Source organism: Balaenoptera physalus (assembly GCF_965194825.1).
Source record: "Balaenoptera physalus genome assembly, chromosome: 2".
NCBI classification, from domain to species: Eukaryota; Metazoa; Chordata; class Mammalia; order Artiodactyla; family Balaenopteridae; genus Balaenoptera; species Balaenoptera physalus.
Window position 1 is genome coordinate 159,857,373 of NC_138883.1, and position 25,607 is coordinate 159,882,979.

Here is a 25,607-nt window from a genome sequence, read left to right on the forward strand (position 1 = left end):
GGGTGGTCCCAGTAGCTCTCCTGTAACTACATTCTAAGATGCTGAAAATTCATGGTTTGTGTCATGGTTGAACGGTGTACCCTCCAAATTCACATGTTGAAGTCTAACCGCAGTACCTCAGAATGTGACCTTATTTGAAGATAGGGCCGCTGCAGGTATTATTTGTTAAGACGAGGCCAGACTGGAGTAGGATGGGCCCCTGATCTAGTGTGACTGCGTCCTCGTAACAGGAGGAAACCCGGACACAGACACACACCCTGGGAGAACGCCACGTGAAGATGAAGGCACGGGTCAGATGGTGCTGTGGAAGCCAGGGGAGGCCAAAGATTGCTGGCAAAGCACCAGAAGCCAGGAGGGAGCCTGGAGTGGATTCTCCTCTCAGCCTCAGAAGGAACCAACCCGGCCCTGACCTTGGATTTCGGCCTCCAGAAGTGTGAGGCAAACCATTCTGTTGTTTAAGTCACAAAGTTTATCATGCTTTCTTTTGACGGCTCTAGCAAACTCATACAGGTTGTCTCTCACAAGGCAAGTTGCATTAGCAAGAAACTTTCAAAGAATAAAATGCAAATACGGAAAAGTCTATTTTCAGCTGGATACATCCGTAAGTCGTGCAGAACTGAACTGAATGGGAAAAGGTCAGTAAAAGAAGTATTCTCTGAGAGAAAGAAACAGTTTCTCCCCTGATGTCAAGACAAAGCAATGGTCTAAAACAGAATACTTTAGATAAACACAATGAATGACAGGAAAAGCGTTCACAGTCTTTGATAAATAAGACACACTTATTATAACCCCTTGCTACTCAGAGTGTGGTCCACACTCCAGCAGCTTTGACATCACCTGGGAGCTTGTTAGAAACTAATCAGATCCAGCAGTTTAACAAGAGTCAGGATGGTTAAAATAGGTATTTTAAAGTTTGAGGAGCGCAGGTATAATCCACACAAATTTATAGCATATAAACCGTATTAATATTAACACTTGCCAAAGATGCTGAGTTTCACAGTTTATTCAACACTCACAGGGTAGAAGGCAACCCTGTCCTGCACTACAGAACACCTTGGTAACTGTGTTACTTAGAGTGCTACTGCCATTTTAACCCGTTATAAGCAAATGTTTATTCCTTGTTAGAGCATTCCTGCCCAGGGAGAAGGACTGAAATTTTAACTTACAGCCCTATTTCAATCCTGATTAGAAAATATAAAAACCATTATAATTAATGTCTGGGAGCCTTATCAAAAATCTACAGGTAATAAAAACTTAAAACTGCTTTAATAACAGTTTCCAAGTAAATTTCCCTTTATCTGACATATAATGTCAACAATTTAATAACTTTAAAAAAAAAGTACTAGCCAAGTTAAGAGTCAAATTGAAAACAGTTTCTCAGACCTCACTCACAGAACCTCCCTCTGCCTCTTTCTACAGGACTTCAGCACGCAGGCACCCGAGGACCACGGCTCTAGATGCACAGCTTCCTACTGAGTCTGGCCCAGCGTTAAAAATAGAAGAAAATAAAGAGGAGCCAAACTACCAAAAGACACCACCCCATCATCTAACGTTCTTCCACGTGACTACATTTCTTCACTTAAGTTTAAAAAATAGCAAAGAACATTTGGTACTTGAAAGGCTCAAAAACTCACTTTTACACATTTGCTTGTTCCTCTACAATGTTCATCCGAACCTGCATTTTAAGAGCACTGGCTTTGAGAAGACTATAAAACCATAAGACTTTACAGAGGGTCATCTTCAAGAGTGCTGGACAAGTTAGGATTTTTTTGTCCAAGTCATTATTTTAGGAAGAGATTTAAAATAGGTAAAGCAAGTAGCTCAAGAGTTGGGAGTCTCACAAAATCAGGAAAACAAAAGGGAATGACGGTGCCAGGGAGCATAACACAGGAAGCAAGTTTACTAAATGACTAAGCATAGATTCTTTTGAAGTCCCTCTGTCCATTCAACAAATATTTACTGGGCATCTACTATGTACCAGGCACCAAGACCTATGGAGGAGACAAAATGGAAAGCAAGATAAGGCTTCATGTCTGCCCTGAGTCTTCAATCTCCTGGGGGATGGAGACAAGTTAGCAGGTGACGAAGCACAACAAGGTCTGGGGAAACACAGTGAGCCAGGGCAGCAAGGTCAGGCTCCCGAGTTTCAAGGGGAGACCTGACGGAGGAGCAGGAGTTATCCGGGGAAGAGTCCGAACGGGTTCCAAACAGAGGGAGGCAAAAAAGGGCATAACTAGAAGAGCTAAAAGGCCAGCTGGGTGGAAGTAGGGGAAAAAACAGCAAGAGGTAAAGCCAGTAAGGGGAGTGCACCCCCATCACGCAGGGTCGTGTTAACCAAGTGAGGAGTTGGGACTTTATCTCACAAGCCACGAGGAGCCACTGAAGGGTTTAAGCACAAGAGCTCACTGCTGGTCAGATGGCAGGTTTGCACTTGAGAAAGAACACTGTGGGGAGAGCAGAGAGGATGCATTGGAAGGGGTTGAAATTGGAGACTGAGAAGCATATCTGGAGGCTGCAGGCAGTAATCCAGATGAGAGGTGACAGTAGCTTGATCTAGGATCTCCGTGGCGGAGGTGGAATAAACAGGGCCAGTGTGAGAAAGCCATTTACCAGTAGGATCAGAGTATTTGTTAATTAACTACACAGAGAGACTGATGGAGAGGGAAGAGTCAAAAACAAAACCTCCTTTTCTAGTTTGGACAACTGTGAGGGCAGAGCTTCCGTTCACTGGGCTAGAGAACAGAGGAGGGGAGAGGATAGGGAGGGGACACGCTGAAGTCGAAGTTCCCGGGAGACGTCTAGGTGGTTGTTCAGAAGACAGCAGGTGCATGGTCAGAAACCAGAGTGGAGGCTTGGGCTGGAGACCTGGCTGGTAACAGAGCCACGGGAGGGGACACCTGCTGCGAGAGCGCTCGGCGTAAGCGAGGAGGGCCAAGGACCAGCCTGAGGGGCACAGGTATTTCCAAGAGGAGGCAAGGCCACCCTGGAGTCAGGAGACAAGCAGAGGAGGCAGGGAGGGAAGAAAAAGACCAGAAAGGACAGCAGAGCCGCAGAGGTCATGGGAAGAGAGTGTGCCGACAGAAGAGGGGGGCCCACGTGCAGAGCGCTCCGAGACAGCCACCCAGATGGCTGAACGGAGCACTGAGGCGGCCCGGGCCAAGGCCAAGGTGTCAGGGAAGGGGCGGGGAGGCAGATGCACAGTGAGTGCGAGATGAGAGACAGCCAGCGTGGCCAGTTCCAAGTCTGGCTGACTGCAGGGCTGGAGGGAGGGAAGGAAATCAGAAAGGTAACAAAGAACTTTGAAAAACGACCGAGTAACTGGTAGCAAACTAAGAAAGGCACATCTCTGTGTTCATATACACAACTATAGCAGCATGTTTAAGTTGATATATCTGCTTTCCCATATTTTTATTCCATACTCCTTGAGAAATGCTTGGTGCTTAGACTCTCCATCAATGATTTTTTAAATAAATACATGACTAGGGCAAAATTAGCTGTCAAGTACCTGGACCTGGTTTCTCAACTGGACTATAAGTCTGAGAGTAAAGTCTCTGTCTTCTACTTCTGAATTTTCCACAGTGCAGGACTGAACCCATGGAAGGTGCTGGATGAAATGTAAGCTGAGGGGAGCAAATCCTACTGCAAATAGTAATTATGTAGCAAATGTCAGATTTATTGATTCTGTAAAGTCACCCAAACATTGAAAAATTGGGAAACGATGCTAGTTACAATATCTAAACTGAGAAAGGATTAGGGATTAATAGAAACAATGCTGTTCAGAGATGTTAGGCTGCAATACGGCCGGTGAAGTTGATGAAAAATGTCAAGATAAGAAAGAGGGAGCAGACATTACCAAGAACACAATGGTATATATTTAAAGCTACTCTAAGAAAATGTAAAAGGAGAAAACTAAAATTTCCATGGCCTCTTTCTTAACCTAGCCGGTTCCACATCTTAGCACAATAAAAGGTATTATTAAAGGACTTTAATGAAGGTCGGGTAATTTAAAATAACCTAGTATCTTATGCCTATTGTACATCATTTGTCACGTGGATTTCTAAAAAAAAACAATTACACTCAATAGCTGTTAAAAAACAGATCCCTAAACTGTCAATGTCAAACCAATTTCCTAAATTGCAATTTGATTAGAGTTGTCTGAGCATATCATTCAAAGAAAAATGTTACCGGGAACACAAATGTACTCAGTGAGTAAAGACACAGGCTGGAACATCTGCGTTTTCTCCAATGCTACTACTCTCCTCAGTGGACCATTTCTCTATCCCAGCACCTCTTTTCTACACCTGCTCGCCTGTCTCCAACAACAAGGTGACAACATTTGAGGGCTGCTGTAGAGCCTCAGTCTAAATACTAATACCCCAAGGAAGACCAGTAAGAGCACAAAGCCTATGTCACTTTTGATAATAACCCAAACACAAGACAGAAAACAAAGTTGATAGGTACGGGTCTTTAGATCAGATCCCAGCAAAACTTTCAACAACTTTAAAAAAAAGATGAGGGAGGTCTTAGGCAATATCTAAGAAGATATTAGGCAATATCTTCTATATGAAATACCTTACAGAGTTTTAATTATTTCACATTAAGCAACTCAAGTTTAAGAAGAACTGGCATAGATCCCAGTAGGATATTTTATAATTTAAAAACAAACAAACAAAATACCTCAAAACAAACTCAATCTGCATGACTGAAAGTCTAGTAACAGGTTTTGAGTTTTTGTAAACATTATGATTACATAACACTGGCTTGAGAGATTCTAACAGAAAGCCTGTGACTTCTCTCAAACTAATCTATAACTAGTCCTCAAAAGAGAAAACTAAAAAATCCAAAGAAGTCCACTCAGAAAAAGTGAAAGCCAAGATTGGTGTGGCTGAAATTAAGATTAAAAAAAAAAACAACAAACTATTTCATAAATAGGTTTTCTTTACTCAAATATCTACAACTCAAAGACTTTTCTATTTTGCGAATCATTGGGCTTTGATCATTAGGTATAATCCAGAACTATCTAATTTGCTCACATGGACACCATGAAAAATAGCTAAGGCAGAAATAAGAGAGACCGTCCTACCTCCCACCAGTCTTAAAGATTAGATCTGCATTAGGCGCTCCCTTTGGATGTTGGTAACGAGGCCGCCGCTCCCGATTGGTGTTTGCTGGAGCCGGGCGCTGGGCAAGAGACTGCAGCATTTCTGGAATTAGGAGCAAACAGAAAAGGCATTTAACGTTGGTAAATGTACTCCCAAGAAGCAAATAAAACCCTATGGAGATCAAGTTTATTAGTCCTGTCAGGTAGCTGACTAAAGAAAAATAACCATTATATGGACTAAAATGATTAAGAAGTACAAGAAGAGCAATAAAGAGAGAAGACATGCTATTGAGTATCATTTAACATCCAACGCTCCCTCTACAGTCAATGTGGCCACGACGTTAAGTGTCGTGAGGCAGTGAAACAGCGTAAGAAGCAGTTTAGTACAACAGCTATGGGCATGGCGTTTGGAGCCAGATAATATTAGCTCAAATCCCAGCTCTGCCACATACTAGCTATGCGACTTTTGGTTCAGTTTCCCGAAATGTAAAATGGGAATAATAATAAGCACTTATCTCATAGAATTGTTGTGAGGATTAAGTGATTCAATAAAGTACATAAGTGTCCGGCCATAGTAAGCACTTAAACTGAGTGTTACCTACCATTATTTATTATTAAGAACATTGGGTATCAACTGAATTGGAAGAGAAGATTCTAGAAGTGGGATTTAAAGATAGAAACCTGGGACTTCCCTGGCAGTCCAGTGGTTAAGACTCCATGCTTCCACTGTCGGAGGCACGGGTTCGATCCCTGGTCGGGGAACTAAGACCCCACATGCCACGAAGCGTGGTCAAAAAAAAAAAAAAATTAACAAAAAAAAAGATAGAAAACCAACTATTTATTTATACAACAATCTCTTGACAAAAAGCAGTCTCTGAGTATAGCACTATACAGATAGCCATGTTATGGCTCTAAAATCTGGATGCCAGGGGAATGACAAAAGGCTGACTTATGAAGTGTCAGTGGACTCTATATGTAAAGTTCCAGTTAATCCAAGTGTGCTGGGTATGTCTGCATAAAACCTGAATCCTAACTTGGTGCCCGCAAATCTGAAGGAACAGAGGGTCCTCGAGACCAGGATTCTCAAGTAGACAAAAGAAATGACATTTGTTGAACAATAATTTGCTTACAGTTGACTGGCAGCATGAGGCAATTAAAACTTGGTATTATATCACTTGCAAACATAGCTCTAACAGTATAGAACCTAACTGAATTATGGGGGAAGCAAAATATGACGAAAATTACATTAGTGTTACTTTACAAAATAAGTGAGAGAAAAATAAAGACAGAATGGAATATAAAAAACAATCAACTTCTCAGGCTAAATATATACAAACATGACATGAAAAGGTGCAGAATAAAAACTTTGATGTTCTGTACTTTAAAAGCCCAAATTTCCACTTCCATCCTGAAAAAGATTTGATACCTTGATAATCTTCTTGTTCTTGCCGTTCATTGATATCTAGTGTGAGCTTTTTCATTCTCATCCTCTCTTCCTGTTCTGCCTGTTGCTGGTTCCAATGATTTGCAGCAAGTTGGGAAGACATGGGTACATTAAGGATCTTAAACTGAGAAAAAAAAATAATAAAGAAATCACAAATGGCTTGAGAAAATCAGAGAAAAAAAAGATTTCAAATAAATTAGTAAGTAGAATTAAATGAGTTTAGAAAAATAATAATCTTTCCTTCCCTAATAAGTCAATAAAGACAGCATCATCTAAGAACGTAAACAGACAACAGTGTTACTCTACTGGAGACAAACCCATCAGGGCTGGACGGGAAGTGAAGCCATCAAGTTCAACCTCCAGGAAAAGCAGACGTTCCTCTTCTCTGCACCCTGTTTGGGAGCACACATCTATGCAACAGGGGATCATTTTCCGCTGTACAGACCCTATTACATACGGCTAACTATCAGAAAGGGTTTTACACAGCAAGCTGTCATCTGCAGCCTTTTCACTTCTGCCCTCTGGAATCAGTTCTGCCCTCCTGAACGATATAGTCTAGTCTGCCTTCAGGCTTAACAGACCTTCATATTCCAAAGATAGCTGTGACACTGGAAAAGAGAAAGAGTTAAGCAACTGACTGATGAGATCTATTTCTCTATTATGGGGGAGAGTTCTTATCTACGGAATGGTTTGTTTTTAGCAGGATGTCCCTGTTTCAGGACAAGTATTAAACTATAATAAATATATTGTGCATTTGTTTAAAACAATCAAAAAGTTCTTTAAAACATTACATAATGGCTCTATTACATTAAAACTTTTGCTTTAATGATCAAAACATTTTATTTCAATTCATTATTCTAATTCACAGACATTTAAATATAGAAAGAAACTATCAACAGTATTATCCTTTCTTTTCAACTACTTACTTCATTGGTGCAAATTTCTCTTTTCCTACTGACTACAGAAGAAAGTTATTTCTGGGCACAAATCTGGTGCACAAAGAGATCTTTCATTTAAAAACTAAAGATTCCTATAAGGCTACACATTTCACATTTCTAAAAAAACCATTGCACCAGAAGGGCCAACGCCCAAAAGTCAAATAAAGAAATAAAAATCAGAACAAAATATACTTTCTTCTTCAGACCACAAAATAACAGTGATGTTTCTTCAAATAATGTTCCTAAAATTGAACATTTTCCAAAATTCCAAATAATGTTTATGAGTTGAAAATTTACTTAATAACCAAGTACTCTGAGCTCTCATATCATGTTTGCTAACATTTTAAAAATAAAGTTCAATAAAAATGTTTCCTTAAACAAAATTTCACGTTTTAAGAAATAAGGACTCACTCCTCATTCTGAAGCTATATAGGTTACACACTATATAATCTATCCACTTTGAACCAAAAATATTTCTTCTAAAACACAGACATATGGTCCTATGTTGACCCATACAATTTAGAATTCAGGACAGCTGAAATGAATTTACTTTTCAAAGCTTCAAAGTTTCTGAAGGTAGGTTTTAATTTTATGCCTACACGTTCTGAAAAGATCAAATGGGGTGTGCAAATTCACAGGTATAGTGAATTTTCATGTGTGCCTCCGAAAAGGGAGGGATGAATGAAGAAAACTGATTATTTACTGTTGTGTAATCTGATCTTCACAGAAAGATATCCCTAAGGCTCCTTTTAAATAAGAAAAATCAAGGCTCAAGAAGTGTGCCAATGTAGTACAAACGTTCAGGAGCTGTATGGGAATAGGAACCAAGGCCTACTGAACTGATGTTGCCACGTACTGCCCTTCACAATTAAAAAAAAACAACCTTCCTTTTTGTGCCAAGAAATCTGGTGATGAGGGGAGAGCGAGGGAGTGGAAAGGGGAAGCTGAGAGCTTTTAAAGAAAAAGAAAATGAATCAGATCTACAATGTGATGACTGAAATAGAAAAGTCTACTCAGAGTACTAAGTCATCCCTAGAAAAGAAAAGAAAAGCAAAAACTCTGGGCTTTGAGAATCCTGGTAACCATGGTGAACTAGCAGTTCCAAGTGCTGAGAAGAGCAGTTTTACAAAGATCTCACTCCAACACCAAGTTTAGGGTCTTGATCAAAAACAAACCCTTATTTTTCTAGGGACTGGGTGGAGGATGAGGGAGAGGGGAAATGTGAGGGCTCATCTCTAGCCTGAGGGTGAGAAAGGGGGGGAACTTTCCTAAAAACTTGATAACCCTAGAACCTGCGACGGAGGAAAGTCCTTTTGACTAGAAAGGAATTAGTAAGACAGTGTCTGAAAAAGATACAGCAGTGCTCGGAATCGAAGTCAAAGTTAACTATTTAAACATGACTCATGATGGAAACCCTGTTCCCAGCCCTCCATTCCGTGATCCTAACTGGTATTCAGTTTTCATATCTCAAGACTTATTTGCACTACAGCAAAATAATGGTATACTGTACAACTTTGATCTTTTGAGTAACAAGAAATTACCTGACCAAAGCAGAGATAAAAAATTAAGGTAGGCATCATCTCCTGGAGGCTGTGCTGGGAGGGAGGAAACAGAGCATCCCTGCCCTCACAGAGAACACCTCATTCCCGGTCTTCTCCGGTCACTCCCGCAGCGGCTGTCTCCCTCTCATCGCCTCCTCCTCACCCGGTCTCTTCTATCTTCTTATCTTGCTTTATTTTCCAACACAGCACTGTCTCCAACCTGACATTATTTCTTTATTGTTGCCTCTCAATACTAGAATGAAAGCTCCCAAGAAAGGAAGGACTTGGTTGACTCCTGCATTTCTGCACATGGAACAGTGCCTGGTATGTGGCAAGTCAACAATAAGTATCTGTTAAATGACTATTTAAATGAATGGGAGAGCCAGGTGCTGAACCTGTCTGTGATAAGCTGCGGTAGCCACTGTATTTCATAGACACTTCCATTAATTATAAGATGCACCATTATTTTACATACCACTAAAACAGAAAAAAATGCTGTCAATTATCCCAAGAGTCCACCAACTCTAAGAGGCGGCTTGATTTCAGAAATATTAAAGTGTGGAATTTTTTTTTACAGAACTGGTAATATATGATGTATCCTAGAGTTGTATCTGAGAGCCAGGCTCTATTTTCTTCAGGGCACTTTTCACTATCTGCAAATATATTATGCTGTCTCTCTCCCTCAGCTGGGCTGTGCATTCATGGGGCCAGGGGCTGCATCTTGTTCATCACTGTAGCCTCACACTTAGGATGGTATTTGGCACATAGTAGACAATTAATATTTGATGAGTGAATGTATGAATCAAAGTGATAGCTTAGTAGTCAGGGAAATGATTTTGAGGGCCATCTGTGAGATAAGGGAAAGAAGGAAGAGGTAATTTAAGGAGAATGGAGGAGAAGGATCAGGGGTCAGAAAACAATGATTTTTGTTTTTTTCCCAAGAGAAATCTTGGCAAGTGAGCATTTTCTTGAGATTATCTGCCCTCACTCTCCTTTCCTTTCCCACCCTGAGCTTACACATGAAACCCTTCTACTGAAAGTCAAGGTATTTATATCGTCTAATAAATACATATGATTTAAATTTTATTTTAATTTATTTATTTATCTGGCTGTGTCGGGTCTTCGTTGCGGCACACAGGATCTTCGGTGAGGCATGAGGGATCTTTCGTTGTGGCACACGGGCTTCTCTCTAGTCATGGCATGTGGATTTTTTCTCTTCTCTAGTTGTGGCACACAGGCTGCAGGGCTCGTGGGCTCTGTAGTTGTGGCGTGCGGGCTCCAGAGCACATGGGCTCTGTAGTTTGCGGCACGCAGGCTCTCTAGTTGAGGCGCTCGGGCTTAGTTGCTCCGCAGCATGTGGGATCTTCCTGGACCAGGGCTCGAACCCGTGTCCCCTGCATTGGCAGGCGGATTCTTAACCACTGGACCACCAGGGAAGTCCCTATCACTGAATACTTTAAATGTTTCCAGTCTTTCCCCTTGTAAGCAAAAGAGAATTTAGAACCTATAAAACAAAGTTACTGCTTACACTTGATAACTAACAACCAACTGTGAATACACGGCAGACAGATTCTTACCTGCTGTTTATTGCCTTTTCTGGTTAACATGACAAACGGCATCGTATCTGCAGACTCTGCCTCTCCCTCCCCACCACCGAGTGGGGGCCCTTTCCTCAGCTGGCTTTTGAGATGCAAGGGAATGGCAACATCAAGTTGGTGCACTTTAACAGATTCGCCACTTCGTTGCTTAAAGACAGAAATGAAAAAATGTAAATAGCCTAATACATTGCAAACAATTCCTTCAGTGCTACATTTCTTAGAGCCAAGCCGTCCTTCTGAAACCACAGAGTCATCCCCCACCTCCAAATCCTTACACACGCCTTGGAAGAACCATATGATTTGGCTCCTATTGATGGCTCCAGCCTCTCCCAAGCTCAAACAAACAATGATGTAGGTTCTCCTGTTTCCCTGTTCCTTGAGTGCACTTGTCCTCTCATTCACATTCACAGCACACATCTTCCTTTGTAGTTATCATAGGCCATAACTGCCTGCTTATCCATGAGACGTCCCACCTGACTGATGGGGTTCATCACTGAACCCTTTCCCTGGCATTCTATGGTGGTGCTTTACACACAGCAGGTGTCCAATTAATATTTAAGAGTGAATGGAATCTATTAATGTTCAGATTAACTTCCTGCTTATTAATATCAATTATTTTTAGCATTCACACTGCATTTATCAACCAATTATTTAAACAAACCTTCACCAATGACTTACTACATGTTAGGCTTGGAGATACTAATATTAAAAAGACAGTCTCTACCCTCAAAGAGCTCATAAACTTGTTAAGTAAGAGAGAGAAATAAATTAATTACGATTCATCTGCGTTGTGTATAACGTGTGTTGGGGATGGAGTGACCACATAGGCCTAGCTGAGAGTGGGTGGGTGCTGAGATTTCACAAAAGGTTAAATGAAAATGGGACATTTGAGAACATTAAGACTTCACATGACTTCTTCCAAGCAGATGGTACAAGAGCAGTTTGAGGGATATGGAGGGAATTTAGGCAGGGGAGGAATAGGTGCAAAAGCAAGGATGTGAAACAGCAGTTGCATTTAGGGAACTGCAAATAATTTTCTAAGTCTGATGAATGGAGCACGAATGAGAAAAGAGCGGAACATGACTCTTCAAAGCTAAGAAGGTAATACGGAAAGGCCATGAAGGTGTTAAAACTGCCTAACGCTATTTAAATAGTCTTTTGATATAGGTGCCATATATGCAAAAGACTTGCAAATCAAGCAAAATGGTAATAAAGGTGTAAGGTTTTATTGTTTTGATTTCTAAGTTCCAATTTCTTAGAATTTGCTTAAAGTTCTCCCAGGTTCATAAGATTTATAAAGACTTCTTATCAATACTTAAAATTTGAAAGAATCATGTTAGATGAACCTTGATTTGTAAATTATCTTTCTTTCCTGATTACAAAATTAACATACTCTCTTCGTAAACCATTTCAATACAAAAATATATTACCGGGCTTCCCTGGTGGCGCAGTGGTTAAGAATCCGCCTGCCAGGCAGGGGAAAATGGATTCGAGCCCTGGTCTGGGAAGATCGCACATGCCGCAGAGCAACTAAGCCTGTGCACCACAACTATTGAGCCTGCGCTCTAGAGCCCGCAAGCCACAACTACTGAGCCCGCGTGCCGAAACTACTGAAGCCCACGCGCCTACAGCCAGCGCTCCACAACAAGAGAAGCCACCGCAATGAGAAGCCCACGCACTGCAACGAAGAGTAGCCCCCGCTCGCTGCAACTAAAGAAAGCTTGCGCACAGCAAAGAGCCAACGCAGCCAAAAATAAAATTAATTAATTTATATATATATACACACATATTACCAAGTGTGTCCATACCAATCCCTCCAGCTACCTCCCTCAGCCCGACTCCAAGGTGCAACAACTATTAACAATGGGTCATGTCCTTCCAGATTTTTTTCTTGCATATATATACATATATAAACATATACTATATACACATATAAACAGGAGCAACCATGATGCATATTACTCTATACTAAACATACATGTTTTTCTTCTTTTTGATTCAATATCTTGGGCATCTAGTTGAATATATACAGAGCTAATTATAGGGGTGTGTCTTATTTATTTTATTGGTCCTCTATTGATAGACAGTTTAGACTTTTTTTCTATTAGAACGTCACATCTTTGTGACATTATATTTAACTTCATGCACTTGAGAGACTATTATTAAGGGTACTTTTTTAGATCAAATGGCATGCCCATCTGACAGGTTTACCAAATTTTCTCTAAAAAACACTGGACTCATTTACACTTACCAAATATAGATGTTTGCCCACACTTAACCACAATAGATACTGTCACTTTTTAAATCTTAATATCTGATGATCTGATAAAAAGGCCCTTCTTAGTTTGCTTATCTTTTGATTGTCAGTGAGCTTTAGCACGATTTTGCATATTCTTTCCAACAACAACACAATGAGTCATTCATCTTTTCTTGTTAGTTTGTACGATCTCTTTGGTATAGTAGAGATACTGACTCGTGTTGTGTCGGCTATACACTTTTCTCCCCCCTGGTTTGTTATTTCTTAAAGGTTTTTATGGCATTCTGTGCTGGAAAGTAATGTAACAAATGGTTGATAAGAGACTACACCACTCACTACCCTTTCACCTTAAGCAAGTTTTTTTGTCTTTCCAAGCCTATTTCTTTAAGTGAAACATGGGAATATGAACAGCATCCAACAGCACTGTATGAAGAATAAATGTAAAGTCTTAATGCAGTGCTCAACAGTTTTCACAATTATTAAGATTTTTTGAGAGATTTGCAATTAATTCTGGTGTGGAAATAAAACAGAAATCCAGCTTTATTTTTATTGACCATTTGTTGAATACACCATTTTCCCTCAACTGATCTGAAATGTTAACTTCATCATGATTAAATTGCCATGTTCTGAGGTCTATTCTGGACTCTCCTCCGTTTGATTAATCTATCTATTCCTGCAACAACCTACTACTGTATGTTTAAAGTGTTTTAATATCTTGTATCTCGACTCACTCTTCATTTTCTACAAGTCTCCTAGCTATTCTGTTTGTTCCTACAGATGCTTTTAGAATAATTTTGTTAAGTTCACTCTGCATTCATGTCCCTGTTCTTCTCTCCCCCCGCCCCCACCCCATCCCCAAATGCCCCCCATGGGACAGAATTAGGACTGCATGAAATTTAAGGACCTGATTCATGAAGAGTCAATGTCTTCACGATACTGCATCTTCCTATAATTTTTAGCAAAAGGAAGACATCTGTACAACTGTTCGTTTGGGGTATTTGATAATGATTTAAAATCAGTGCCTAACAGAGGATGAAGTTTTCTCCAGTACATAAACACAAATGCAAAAATGTGAATTCAAAGTTTCCTCCTCTCTGATCACATCCTCCCATCCTTCCAGATCACTTCTTCAAGAGTGCTCAATAAGCAACGATAACTGGACCACATCAAAAGCTCCCATTCCTCTGACTTCCTCAGCTGTTCTACCTCATTTCTAAATGCTGGGTTCCTCAGGGCTCAACCCAGAACCTGCTCCTCTTCTGTCTCCACACTCTACATCTGGGTGAGTCAGTTATTGCCATGGCTTTAAATATGCTCTAACAACTGCTCCGTTTATGTTTCTCTTCTGATCTCCAGACATTTCCACTGACACCTCACAGGCTCCTCAAACTTAACAAGTGGAACTCGGGTTCACTCTCCCGTTCCCTGTCAGAGACCAGCCAGTGGCCCAAAAGCTAAAAGACTTGAGTGTCGTCTTTGACTCCTTGGGCCCCACACACCGCTATCTAATCAAGCACCAAATAAATCCAGTTCATTCTACCTCCTTAACAGCTTTCAAATCCAGACTTCTGTCCATGTGCTCTGCCACTCTCCTAGACAGACGACCATCATCTCTCACCTGGGTTACCACCACAGCCTTCTAACCACCCCCCTGGTTAGTCTCCCTGCTTTTAGTCCTATCCCAGTCTGAACCAGCTCCTTAAAGGACCGGGCCACTCCCAATTACCTGTTCTCATGCTGTGACCCACCCACAGACCGTGTTCTATTAATACTGGCCTTTTTAAAGTTTTTCAAACACAAGTTCTTTTCTGCTTCAGGACCTCTGACACACTGTTTTCACGTTATCCTAATTTTTCACCCAGATGACTCCTCTGTACCTGTCTTGTCTAAAAGTCATGCTCTCAGAGATGCCTTCTCTGATTATCTTATCTAAAGGAGGCCCTTCCTTTACTCTACCAAAGCATTCTTTTAGTTCCTTAGCACTTATAATTTGAAATTACATATTTGTGGTTAAATATCTACCTCCCCCAAAAAGTACATTCTCTGAGAGCAGGAACCAGGTCTGTTTTTATTTACTACTTTATACTAAGCCTGAACAGTGCTAGTCACACAGTAGGCCCAATAAATACTTGCTAGACAAATGAATGAATGAGTAAATCGCTACTGACTCATGTAAGATAGGAAAAACTTCTTTAAGGAGTAAACTGTTTATTACCTCGTCAAAGGGATTATAATGATTATGTTTTATTTGATGATGTGTGCTCCTAAATGACATGAATATAAGGTTTGTTTCATAAAGTAAGAGTTTTCTAGATGTATGAAGAAGCAAATCGGCCTGTACCGCTAATTTATACATTGTCATAGCTTCTGACCTTATCAGCATCAATGAAAGTAAGATCCAGTATTTCTTCTCTAAAGGATTATTCCATCGGCATCTACTCCATAACATCCTCTATCTTAAAAATAACCCTCTTTTAACTCTGACCTTCTCTAGCTACATCCCCATTTCTCTTCCCTTTCTAGAAAACGTCTCAAGTCAGCTCTACCTGTATCCAGTATTTTCACTTCCTCCTTTTCCGTTTCCCACTGAGCCCACACTCCATCGGGCTTTCACCTACCATTCCAACAAAAGCCCTCTTCTCAAGTCACCAAAGGTTAAAACAATAGCTATATATAGGGCTGAAGTAAACAGTCCATGGGATTTTCCCTCTAACTACAGAAAAACATAATTACCTAAATCACCAGGAAGATGGAGCTTTTTATAAAATCTAGTATCTTAATATCATGAATACATTAAACAATTAACATTTCTTTAAATATCAAATGACCAATTTCCTCTAGATATTTATATACAAGTTATTCAAATTACAAATCAAACTTAAGAATTTACTAAATTAAATTTCCCCAAATATTTATCTTCTGCAGTTTGACTCCTCAACAAACTGCAAGTGAGGGGTTTTAGAAATAGAGACATGACTTCAGAGAGAAAAGGCGGAGGGTGATACAATGAAGTCACTCTGTTCCAAGTCTTATTACATTTTTTCCATTCTATTTTCAAAGAAATGTGGCAAATCAGGATGTGGGATGCCAGAAGTATTGGCAGCTTCAAACTGTCTAACTTAGAAAAAGCTGCTGCAGAGGTAAATGTTTAGGTAGGAAACACAATCAAATGTGCTGCAGTATTTTCTATCGAATATTTTGGATTAGAGCAACAGTTAATACCTGAAGATTTTCTAGCATCATTTTATCCAGAGCTTGAATGAAGTCTTCATCTTCTACACAAGGTACATGTTTGAGTCCACCTCCTTTAATCATTACCTCCTTACAAAAACAGAAGAGAAACAAGAATTCAGACCAGAAATTCTAACTGTAATATCTTGTATGGCAGAACCTTTTGTGCTGATAACTTTTTCAACATAACTCAAGGAATGAGTGAGCAATATAACATTATTATATATTCAAAGAACTTTTTAATAAAGAAAAGTATTTAGATAGGAAAACAAATTAAAAATGAATTTCCAAAGAAACATTATTTCAATTATCACAAAAACTAAAACTTCAGTGGCTAAAATTGAAATACTATGAAAATAATGCACAATTTCAAAAAGCGAATTTTCAGCCATACGTACAGTATTTTCTTCATCAGTTTCATTCTCCTTATTTGAATCCGTGAGGTAATCTGTATTCTCTTCCTCTTCTTCCTCCCCTTCATCGTCATCATTATCAGAACCCTCCTGAAATTGTTTAACATTTGTAGAAGATTAAAACATTTTGAAAAACATTACTAATTTTACATGCCTTAAAATGATGTTAAATTTCTGTATAATTGTTTATTCTCCGATTTCAGCCTTTTATGCAGTCTGCCTAGAATGGTAGGGCGAAGTCAGCTGGCAACATGTACTACATACCAGTAGCTGAAAACCCAATTCACATTTTCCACTGATCTAGTAATACAAAGATCCTTTGTAGAAACTCTTCCTTGAATTCCACAAGGAACGAGTTTCCTGAACCTTTTGTTATTTTTCTCCTCCCTAGCTTGAGATTGATTTTCTCATAGTAGTTCTTTAATACCCATCTAACTCTGCAATGAAAGCTGACAATTCAAATTTAACATCGTTACCATTTGAAAGCAATGACACTACATTTTATAAAGCACCTCACTGTATAAAGCACCTCAGTTTAGAAAGTGCTCTCACAGCATTTTGTTTGCTCTACCTAATTCTGAAGAAGGATGGATAAGCTTTATGGTCCTCATTTTTATATGTGAAAAAACTAAGGCTCAGAAAAGTTAAGTGACTTGCCCAAGGACACATGCTTTATTAAGCAGAAGAGATAGACATTCTGACTCCCCTTGCTGGTGGCTTTCAAGTACTACATCTCTCCATCCTCTCCTGTCAGTTCCCCCAGCATCCTCTTCTCTCAGCCAAAATTCCTTTTCAAACGGAAAATTGGGCAGAACTCCAGTGAATTTTCAAAGAGGCACAAAAAACCCAAAACTATAACCAAAACCAAAACCAAAAAAAAACAACCACACAGGGGCAGCATTCCATCTGAGTATCCTTCCAACACAATTCACTCCCACTCTGTTCCATAAAAGTTTTTTTTAAAAAGACTACACTAAACCCAGCTGCTTCTCATTGTGCCAAGAGAAATAAAGTGAATGAGAAATAATTCCTAAGATAAAACAAATGATTTAAATTTGTTATAACACATCTAGTATACACAGCAATTGATTTTAAAAATCCAAACAGTGCATTATTACTTACTATAGAAACATTTGAAAACTTTTAGAATTTCTGAAGTGGAAATAGTTGAGGAAAATATAGAAAGGCATTAACTTTTTTTTTCAAATGCATTAACCTTTTCTGACATAATTCTATAATTCAAATTTAAATTTGCAATAGAAATGCTCTTAAATTGGCCCTTGGAAAAAATTAATCATTTCTTAACACTTGAAAGATGCTTCCTATTCAAAAACTAAGCTAAAACGCATTAACTCTTTTCTTTCACCATTTTTTATATTGCTCAGGCAAAATAAAACGGATTAACTTTTGAAATTAAAACGCTGAACAAGAATCTCCCTGTCCTAATCCCATGGTCATAATAACCTGTGAGGTAAGGAAGTCAACAGACCACATGAGCTGGTACGGAAAGCAGGTGGTCAGCACAGCAGAAGTCAAACGGTCCAAGTTCAAATGCTGGCTTGCTAGGACCTGGGCCAAATTATTAACGTATCTGTGCCTTATTTATAACCTAACTCATAGGGTGCCAAGAGAAATGGTAATATGAACACAGTGACCATGCTCAATAAATATTATTGCTATTACAATAATAAATCTTGTACTTTCTCTAAAATGCTGCAGAAAATTAGAATTTTAGCAGAAGAACATTTACTTCATCTTTAAAGTTACTTTTAATTTACCCAGCTGATACTGAGAAGAAAATATTCTAGTTGTTATGTGCTAAGAATAATTTCAAAAGGCCATATGGAGCTTGGAAGAGTTGTGGACCAAGATGGAAAAGAAGAGTACAACTTTTCTGAAGAGTTCCACTCCAGCCCTGTTCTTTCTCAGTCAAGGCAAATATTTATAGAATATCCTACATTGTTCTTACTACTTTATAATCGACCCATCTTCTCTCTTTAAAAATGTTCTCCTCCCTATGTTTGGAGGGTACTGGTGGGAAAGGATGGTCTCGGGTGGGAGAGCAAACAATTCCAACTCCATTTCCTTAAAGTAAACCAACCATTCCTTTCAATTCTCCTCCCAGACAAGGCTCATGAGTCATCCTATTGAACATTTTGTTTTTCCACTTAGCAAGCACACATATATTATGTATAATATCCACTTCGCAACCGGAAAAGAAATAGTTAAAAATGATACAATTTTAAAAATTATAAAGTTCACTTTGAAAAGGAGAAAATGCATTTAGAGGAGAAAATATAATACATTACAACTATTCAAATGAGAAATTTATAGGAAAATGAGTCACTCTTTAATGTCACATTTACTGAGGATGTTTAATTTATTAGATTCTTTACCTAATTAGTGTGGTAGCAAAATCCAAAGACAGCCATAAGATTACTCTAAAAATACAAAATGTAAATACTCTCTCATTTCCTTTTGTTGTTATAAAGTACTTAATAAGCCAATTTAAATTATATAATTGAATGTTTCTACGACAAACTCATTTTTTAAAAAAGCAATATAGGGACCTCCCTGGTGGCACAGTGGTTAAGAATCTGCCTGCCAGTGCAGGGACATGGGTTCGAGCCCTGGTCCGGGAAGATCCCACGTGCCGCAGAGCAACTAAGCCCATGTGCCACAACTACTGAGCCCGTGTGCCACAACTACTGAAGCCCACGCGCCTACAGCCCATGCTCCGCAACAAGAGAAGCCACTGTAATGAGAAGCCCACACACCGCAACAAAGAGTAGCCCCCGCTCGCCACAACTGGAGAAAGGCCGCATGCAGCAACAAAGACAAAACAAGGCCAAGAATTAATTAATTAATTAATTTTCTTTTTTTAAAAAAGCAATATAGCAATGTCCATCTCTTACACAGAAATCAATTATAGAAACATATTCCAGTTCTAAATTTTTATCAATTTATTTATATCTACTTTAGGGGAGTGGTCAGGTTGGAAAGAGAAAGTGCTGGTAATACTGTATTGTATATTTGAAATTTGCTTAGAGTAAATCTTAAAAGTTCTCATCACACACAAAAAAACACATTTATAACTACGTGAGGTGATGGATGTTAACTAAACTTATGGTAATCATTTCCCTCTCTCTCTCTCTCTCTTTTTATATATATGTGTGTATATATATATATATATATATATATATATAAAATCATTATGTTATATGTACACCTTAAACTAATAAAATGTTATATCAATTATATCTCAGTAAAACTGGGGGAAAAAAGTGGTAGCAAAATAACAACACAAAGGTGCATTTCTACTGCCTATAAATGCTAACCAATTATAAAAACCATACATTATTATTTATGCTGCCCTTTTACACAATAATTCATTTTTAACTAACAGCAAAGCTATTTGCTATGTAGTCAAATCATACGAAATGTTCATTAATAGCTACAGACCTTCAGGGCTAAAAAAAAAAAGACTTAGGGATTTCTACTTCTAACTGTAGAAAATCTTAATTACCTTAAATTATTGGTCATTTTTAAAAATTAATTAATTAATTAATATTTATTTTTGGCTGTGTTGGGTCTTCGTTGCTGTGCGTGGGTTTTCTCTAGTTGCAGTGAGCGTTGTGGTGCACAGGCTTCTCATTGCAGTGGCATCTCTTGTTGCAGAGCACGGGCTCTAGGCACATGGGCTTGCGTTGTTGTGGCACGCAGGCTCAGCAGTTCTGGCTCGTGGGCTCTAGAGCACAGGCTCAGTAGTTGGGGCGCATGGGCTTAGTTGTTCCTTGGCATGTGGGATCTTCCCAGACCAGGGCTCGAACCCGTGTCCCCTGCATTGGCAGGCGGATTCTTAACCACTGCTCCACTAGGGAAGTCCCTATGGTCATTTTTCTTTCGTGCTAAATGAAGCTTTTTAAAAATCCAGTTTATGAATCTCTCTTATGAATGCCTTAAATAATTTACATTCCTTTATACATTAAACAACCCATATCCTCTAAACATTTGTATTCTATTTACTCAAGTAAATCAAAACTTAAAAATTTAATAAATTCAATTTCTACAAAACACTTAAATATTGATTATAAATTTAAACTTTTTCAATATTTAATTAAAATCATACTTCTAAATTATCACACTCTCCTAAATGCTTTTAGCACCCAAGGGACACAAAGAAACCACATACGTGATATAATTATAAGCTTACAAGGTGAAAAAGTGCTAATTCCATGGTTTAAATTTTATATTCATCAGTATTTTATTGTTATTCTTATTCATCCTGCTTTTTATTTTCTTAACTTTCTAATTTAAATATATATTAATGTAGACAGCATAGCATAAGGAACCCCCTACCCATTACACAACAATTATTAGCTAATGGTCAGGTTATAGTTTCTTGTATATCCCTAACTCAATACCCAGTCTACTTCCAGGTTATGAAGCAAACCCCAGATACTCTATTGTTTTAGGTGGAATTTTTAAAACTTAAGCAGCTTTAGAAGAAAAAAGGAACGAATTAAAACTATTAGGTTGAATCATATGTGAAAATGACATTTTTGTAGGTCCGAAATGGTAGAACAGTCATTTCATATGGTTTGGCCTAACAGAGTCATAAAAACAAAAGTGCACGCTGATGATTATGGTACATGATGATTTTCAGATTTCCTATACTATCAGATCTGGGAAAAAGCAAAGTTATTAACATCTAGTCCGCAATTTTTTCATAAAATCTACAGGTTAAAAAGTCCACACTCAAAAGTGAGATTAAGGGGACTTCCTGGTGACCCAGTGGTTAAGACTCTGTGCTCCCACCGCAGGGGGCACAGGTTCAATCCCTGGTTGGGGAACTTAGATCTCACATGCCACACGGTGTGGCCAAAAAAACAAAAGTGAGATTAAGATGCATAGCAGATCGGGACTTTCCCAGTGGCGCAGTGGTTAAGAATCTGCCTGCCAATGCGGGGGACACGGGTTCGAGCCCTGGTCCAGGAAGATCCCACATGCCGTGGAGCAACTAAGCCCGTGCGCCACAACTACTGGGCCTGTGCCCTAGAGCCCGCAAGCCACAACTACTGAAGCCTGCGTGCCTAGAGCCCGTGCTCCACAACAAGAGAAGCCACTGCAATGAGAAGCCCGCGCACCGCAACAAAAGAGTAGCCCCCGCTCGCTGCAACTAGAGAAAGCCTGCGCACAGCAACGAAGACCCAACGCAGCCATTTTAAAAAAAGAAAAAAGATACATAGCAGATGAAACAATTTTTTGTCTTCAAATTGCTTATTAAATAAAAATCCTAACCATAATGATGGATACATGTCATTATACTTTTACCTAAACCCATACAAAGTACAACACCAAGAGTCAACTGTAATGTAAATGATGGACTTAGGGTGATTATGATGTGTTGCTATAGGTTCATCAGTTGTAACAAATGTCCCACTTTGGTGGGGGATGTTGATAATGGGCGGAGCTTGTGTGAGTAGGTACGAGCAGGTGACATATGGGAAATCTCTGTACCTTTCCCTTAATTTTGCTGTGAACCTAAAACTGCTCTAAAAAAATGGTCTTAATAACAGTAATTTTTAAAAATCCTATGATCAGTATTTTCTTACTTGTAAGAAAAAAAAACCTCTTAATTAATCCAGCAGTTTTATAATAGATATATACTACTAGTTACATGTACTCTAATAAAACTAAAAAGGAAATCTTATTTTATACATTAAAGAAAGTCTTGGCTCATGTAATCAAAATACTCTTTTACAAATGTACCTATTTTGCTATAAATAAAAGTCATCACCTCTTCCTCTGGCTCATTCACTTCACTTTCATTTCCAGATTGTTCCTCTGTTTCAGCTCCTCCTTCTTCTTCTTCTTCATCCTCTTCAAGATTCTCTCCTTCTGTCATAGAATCTTTTGAGTCTTTGTCATTTACTAGGCCTTGAAGTGAGGAGAAAGTAGAAAAAGACAAAAAAAAAGATAAAGGCAAGTTTTCGACAGTATTACACCACTTAAAGTATGTATTAAGATAATTCAACAGCCATTTGCTCAGAATAAAATATGAACAGAATTTAAAGCTATTTTGAGAACCATTTAAAAAACTTAATTAGATCTTTATTTCAACAAAGGAGCACTGATACATTTCTTAACCACTAGCCAAAAAAAGAAAATTTTTCTTTCCCTTTCTCAGAGCTTCAAACTGTTGATCTCAGTCTCAGATGAATGAAGGCAAACAGTAGCAGCACGTAAGGTGCAGCTTCAGCCACATACAATGCAACCTTGGTCACACTTTTTATCAAACGATATTTCAAGAATCTCTAAAAACTCAAGGATATAATAAAATTATATCGCTTTAATGGAGAAGTCACATTTGACTATCAATTTGAATGTCTGCAAATTAAGACTGAGGGAAGGAGGCAAAGCTATATGGTGACAGATCTAACAGCTGTGTCACCAAAGAGCTTGTTTTTTTCTTCAGTAACAGCATGTTCCTCCAAAGGGAATTCCCTGGCTTGAATCTCTTTCCTCCTCCTCATGTTCATCCACATTTTGCTGCCTAGTCAACTCTTCTTTATTATCATTTGAGTTCCAAACTACTCTCTACTTTCAAGATGCACATACTATGGCCTCACCTGATCCGACTTTTCCCCACGCTCCCTAGTCCTAATCAAGCCTTTTCCTGTAGTTGGGGTAGACTCTTCTGTGTCACAAAGTACACTACCTTGCGTTTGTGATCATCAAATTGCTTCTCCATATAGAATATCGTTCAATATGCACTTTCAAATCCTATACATTCTTCAAATTCAGTCTAAGTTTCACTTCCTGCATAAACTCACTGAGTACTACTTTTCCTCCTACTTACTCTAAAGCACTTGGAGAATTGATCACAGCACTTTACATTTAAAGATACACCATGTAATGGTTTTTCTAATGATTTCAATACATGTTACATCAGATTATAAGATCCTTGAGAACAAAAAACTTTTTTTATATATTCAAAACTCATTAGAGGCCATATATTGATAAATACACAGTAGGTGTTTAGTAAATACTTGTTTATTCACAGAATCTTAGACAATTAGAGCAGACAGAAACTTTAGTGACAATGTGAATTAACCCCTTCATTTTATGAGGTATACTGAAGCCCAGAAAGTTTGAATAACTAACACAACCAACAAAAACAAAAAATTACTCCAGTGTCTGAAGTCTAACCAATTAAGAACTGACAAAAACACAGATGTATAGAGTGATGAAAGTAGGTACATTCAAGTTTGGAAATTAAAAAAAAAAAAAAAATTGAGAAAAGATGGATAAAGCTCAGAGAGATCTGTTTTAAAAGAAAAATAATACTGAGGGAAAAAATTGCTATCTCAGATTGAGATACCATTAACTTACTATTTAATTTATTTATTTATTTGGAATTTCAGAAGCAATTTATTGGGCTTTTATGTTATCAAAGGCAAAAAATTAAAAGTCAGGACTATATAAATCTAAGCACTCTCAATAAAAATATCACAGTGTTGATAAACTCACATGGCCTAATATACCATTATACCTTTTTTATAGCCACTTTAAAATACGTGTCATGGGAAGAACTCTAATGGATAAGTAGCTTTGTTTTGATAGCCGTACATCTAATTTGTAAGGAAAATACTACTATTTCTAACAAATTTCATTTGCATTGCAAGTTAGTTTCAAAAGCAGTTTATAAATATATTTTGCATTTGCTAAGCTGTAAAATAAACTGTTCAGTTGCTGACCTCTAGGACACTGTCAATCTAAAATAAACAATGCAGATAAAAATGTACAAAGGACATATGGTTAATAAAACGTAAAATCTAGACAGTAAAATATTTAAAATGTGGGTCAGAATTAAGTGTACTTGGGGATCAAAATCAAATACTGTTGTCTTGAATTTGAGCTGCTTGGTGCCTCAGTTTTCCTGCTCATAATAGACAGAGTAATAATTGTAATACTCCCTTTCAAATTATTTCTCTGCTCACTAGACATGCTGAGCATTTTCCCCACATACTTAATATGTCAGAAAGAGCACAGTCTTTGAATTCTGGCTCGACTGTTAACCTAGTATTTTGATTTGGGCTTTACGTAACTCACTTGTCAAATATGAACAACATTACCTTTCACTTTAATTTTGGCAAACTGGAAGCACTCAATAAAAATACCAACTCTTCCCTGCCCTCCCTCATTTGATTATGTTATGTTCATCTAACTATTGTGTATCAATTTGCCTGTGCTCTTTATGTAAGTGATAATAACCTGGCACAGAAATTATTTTCACTTCAATCTTAGTTACTTCTTTCATTGTACTGAAGTTTTAAACACCCAAATCTGCCAACATATGTGTGCTTTCTTGCATCATTTTAAAATTTAGGAAAATTACCACCTCTCCGAATATGTGATGATCAGATCTATTTTTAACTTTTAAAAAATAAAGATTTAACTCCTCAATCCATCTGGAGTTTGATGACATAAGATGTGGCTCTATATCAATTTTCCCCCCAAATGCTCACCTGTTGTTCTTATCCTATTTTTAAGATTCCTATTTCGTCATACACTAAATTGTTTTGTATTTAATTGGGGCAACTTCTGGGCTTTTATTTTATTCTACTGATTTTATTTTTAATTTATGAAATACACTGTTTTATAAGTAATTTATTCATATGACTTTTCTTTTTTCACTTTTATTCTTCCCACTTCTGTTCCTTTTATAATATTTTAATATAATCTAGAACTTCCAAACCAGAATTAAATTACATTGCCTATTACCATTTTGGTTTTGTTCTTAAAGTGTGTCTTACTAGAGAATGGACTTGAGGACACGGAGAGGGGGAAGGGTAAGCTCTGACAAAGTGAGAGAGTGGCATGGACATATATACACTACCAAACGTAAAATAGATAGATAGGGGCTTCCCTGGTGGCGCAGTGGTTGAGAGTCTGCCCGCCAATGCAGGGGACACGGGTTCGAGCCCTGGTCTGGGAGGGTCCCACATGCCGCGGAGCGGCTGGGCCCGTGGGCCACAATTGCTGAGCCTGCGCATCTGGAGCCTGTGCTCCTCAACAAGA

The 25,607-nt window shown here is 38.5% G+C and overlaps 1 protein-coding gene across 3 annotated transcripts in view; it reads right to left on the minus strand.

Moving 5' to 3' along the window:
• The window catches only part of UPF2 (UPF2 regulator of nonsense mediated mRNA decay), a gene marked incomplete at its 3' end in the record, with an annotated part of 110,474 nt that overhangs the window by 20,088 nt on the left and 64,779 nt on the right, over positions 1-25,607 (minus strand). For 2 of the 3 annotated variants that reach the window (XR_014260522.1, XM_082449640.1), the window contains exons 16-21: positions 22,324-22,463; positions 16,509-16,613; positions 16,102-16,200; positions 10,602-10,769; positions 6,528-6,669; positions 5,084-5,204 (exon numbers count right to left, since the gene is read on the minus strand). Coding sequence is in view for 2 of the 3 variants with exons in the window: in XM_082449640.1 (XP_082305766.1) it covers positions 5,084-5,204; positions 6,528-6,669; positions 10,602-10,769; positions 16,102-16,200; positions 16,509-16,613; positions 22,324-22,463 (775 nt within the window). Of the gene's footprint in view, positions 1-5,079; positions 5,205-6,527; positions 6,670-10,601; positions 10,770-16,101; positions 16,201-16,508; positions 16,614-22,323; positions 22,464-25,607 lie in introns of those variants that run through there. The other variant, XM_082449641.1, reaches the window with a different exon arrangement.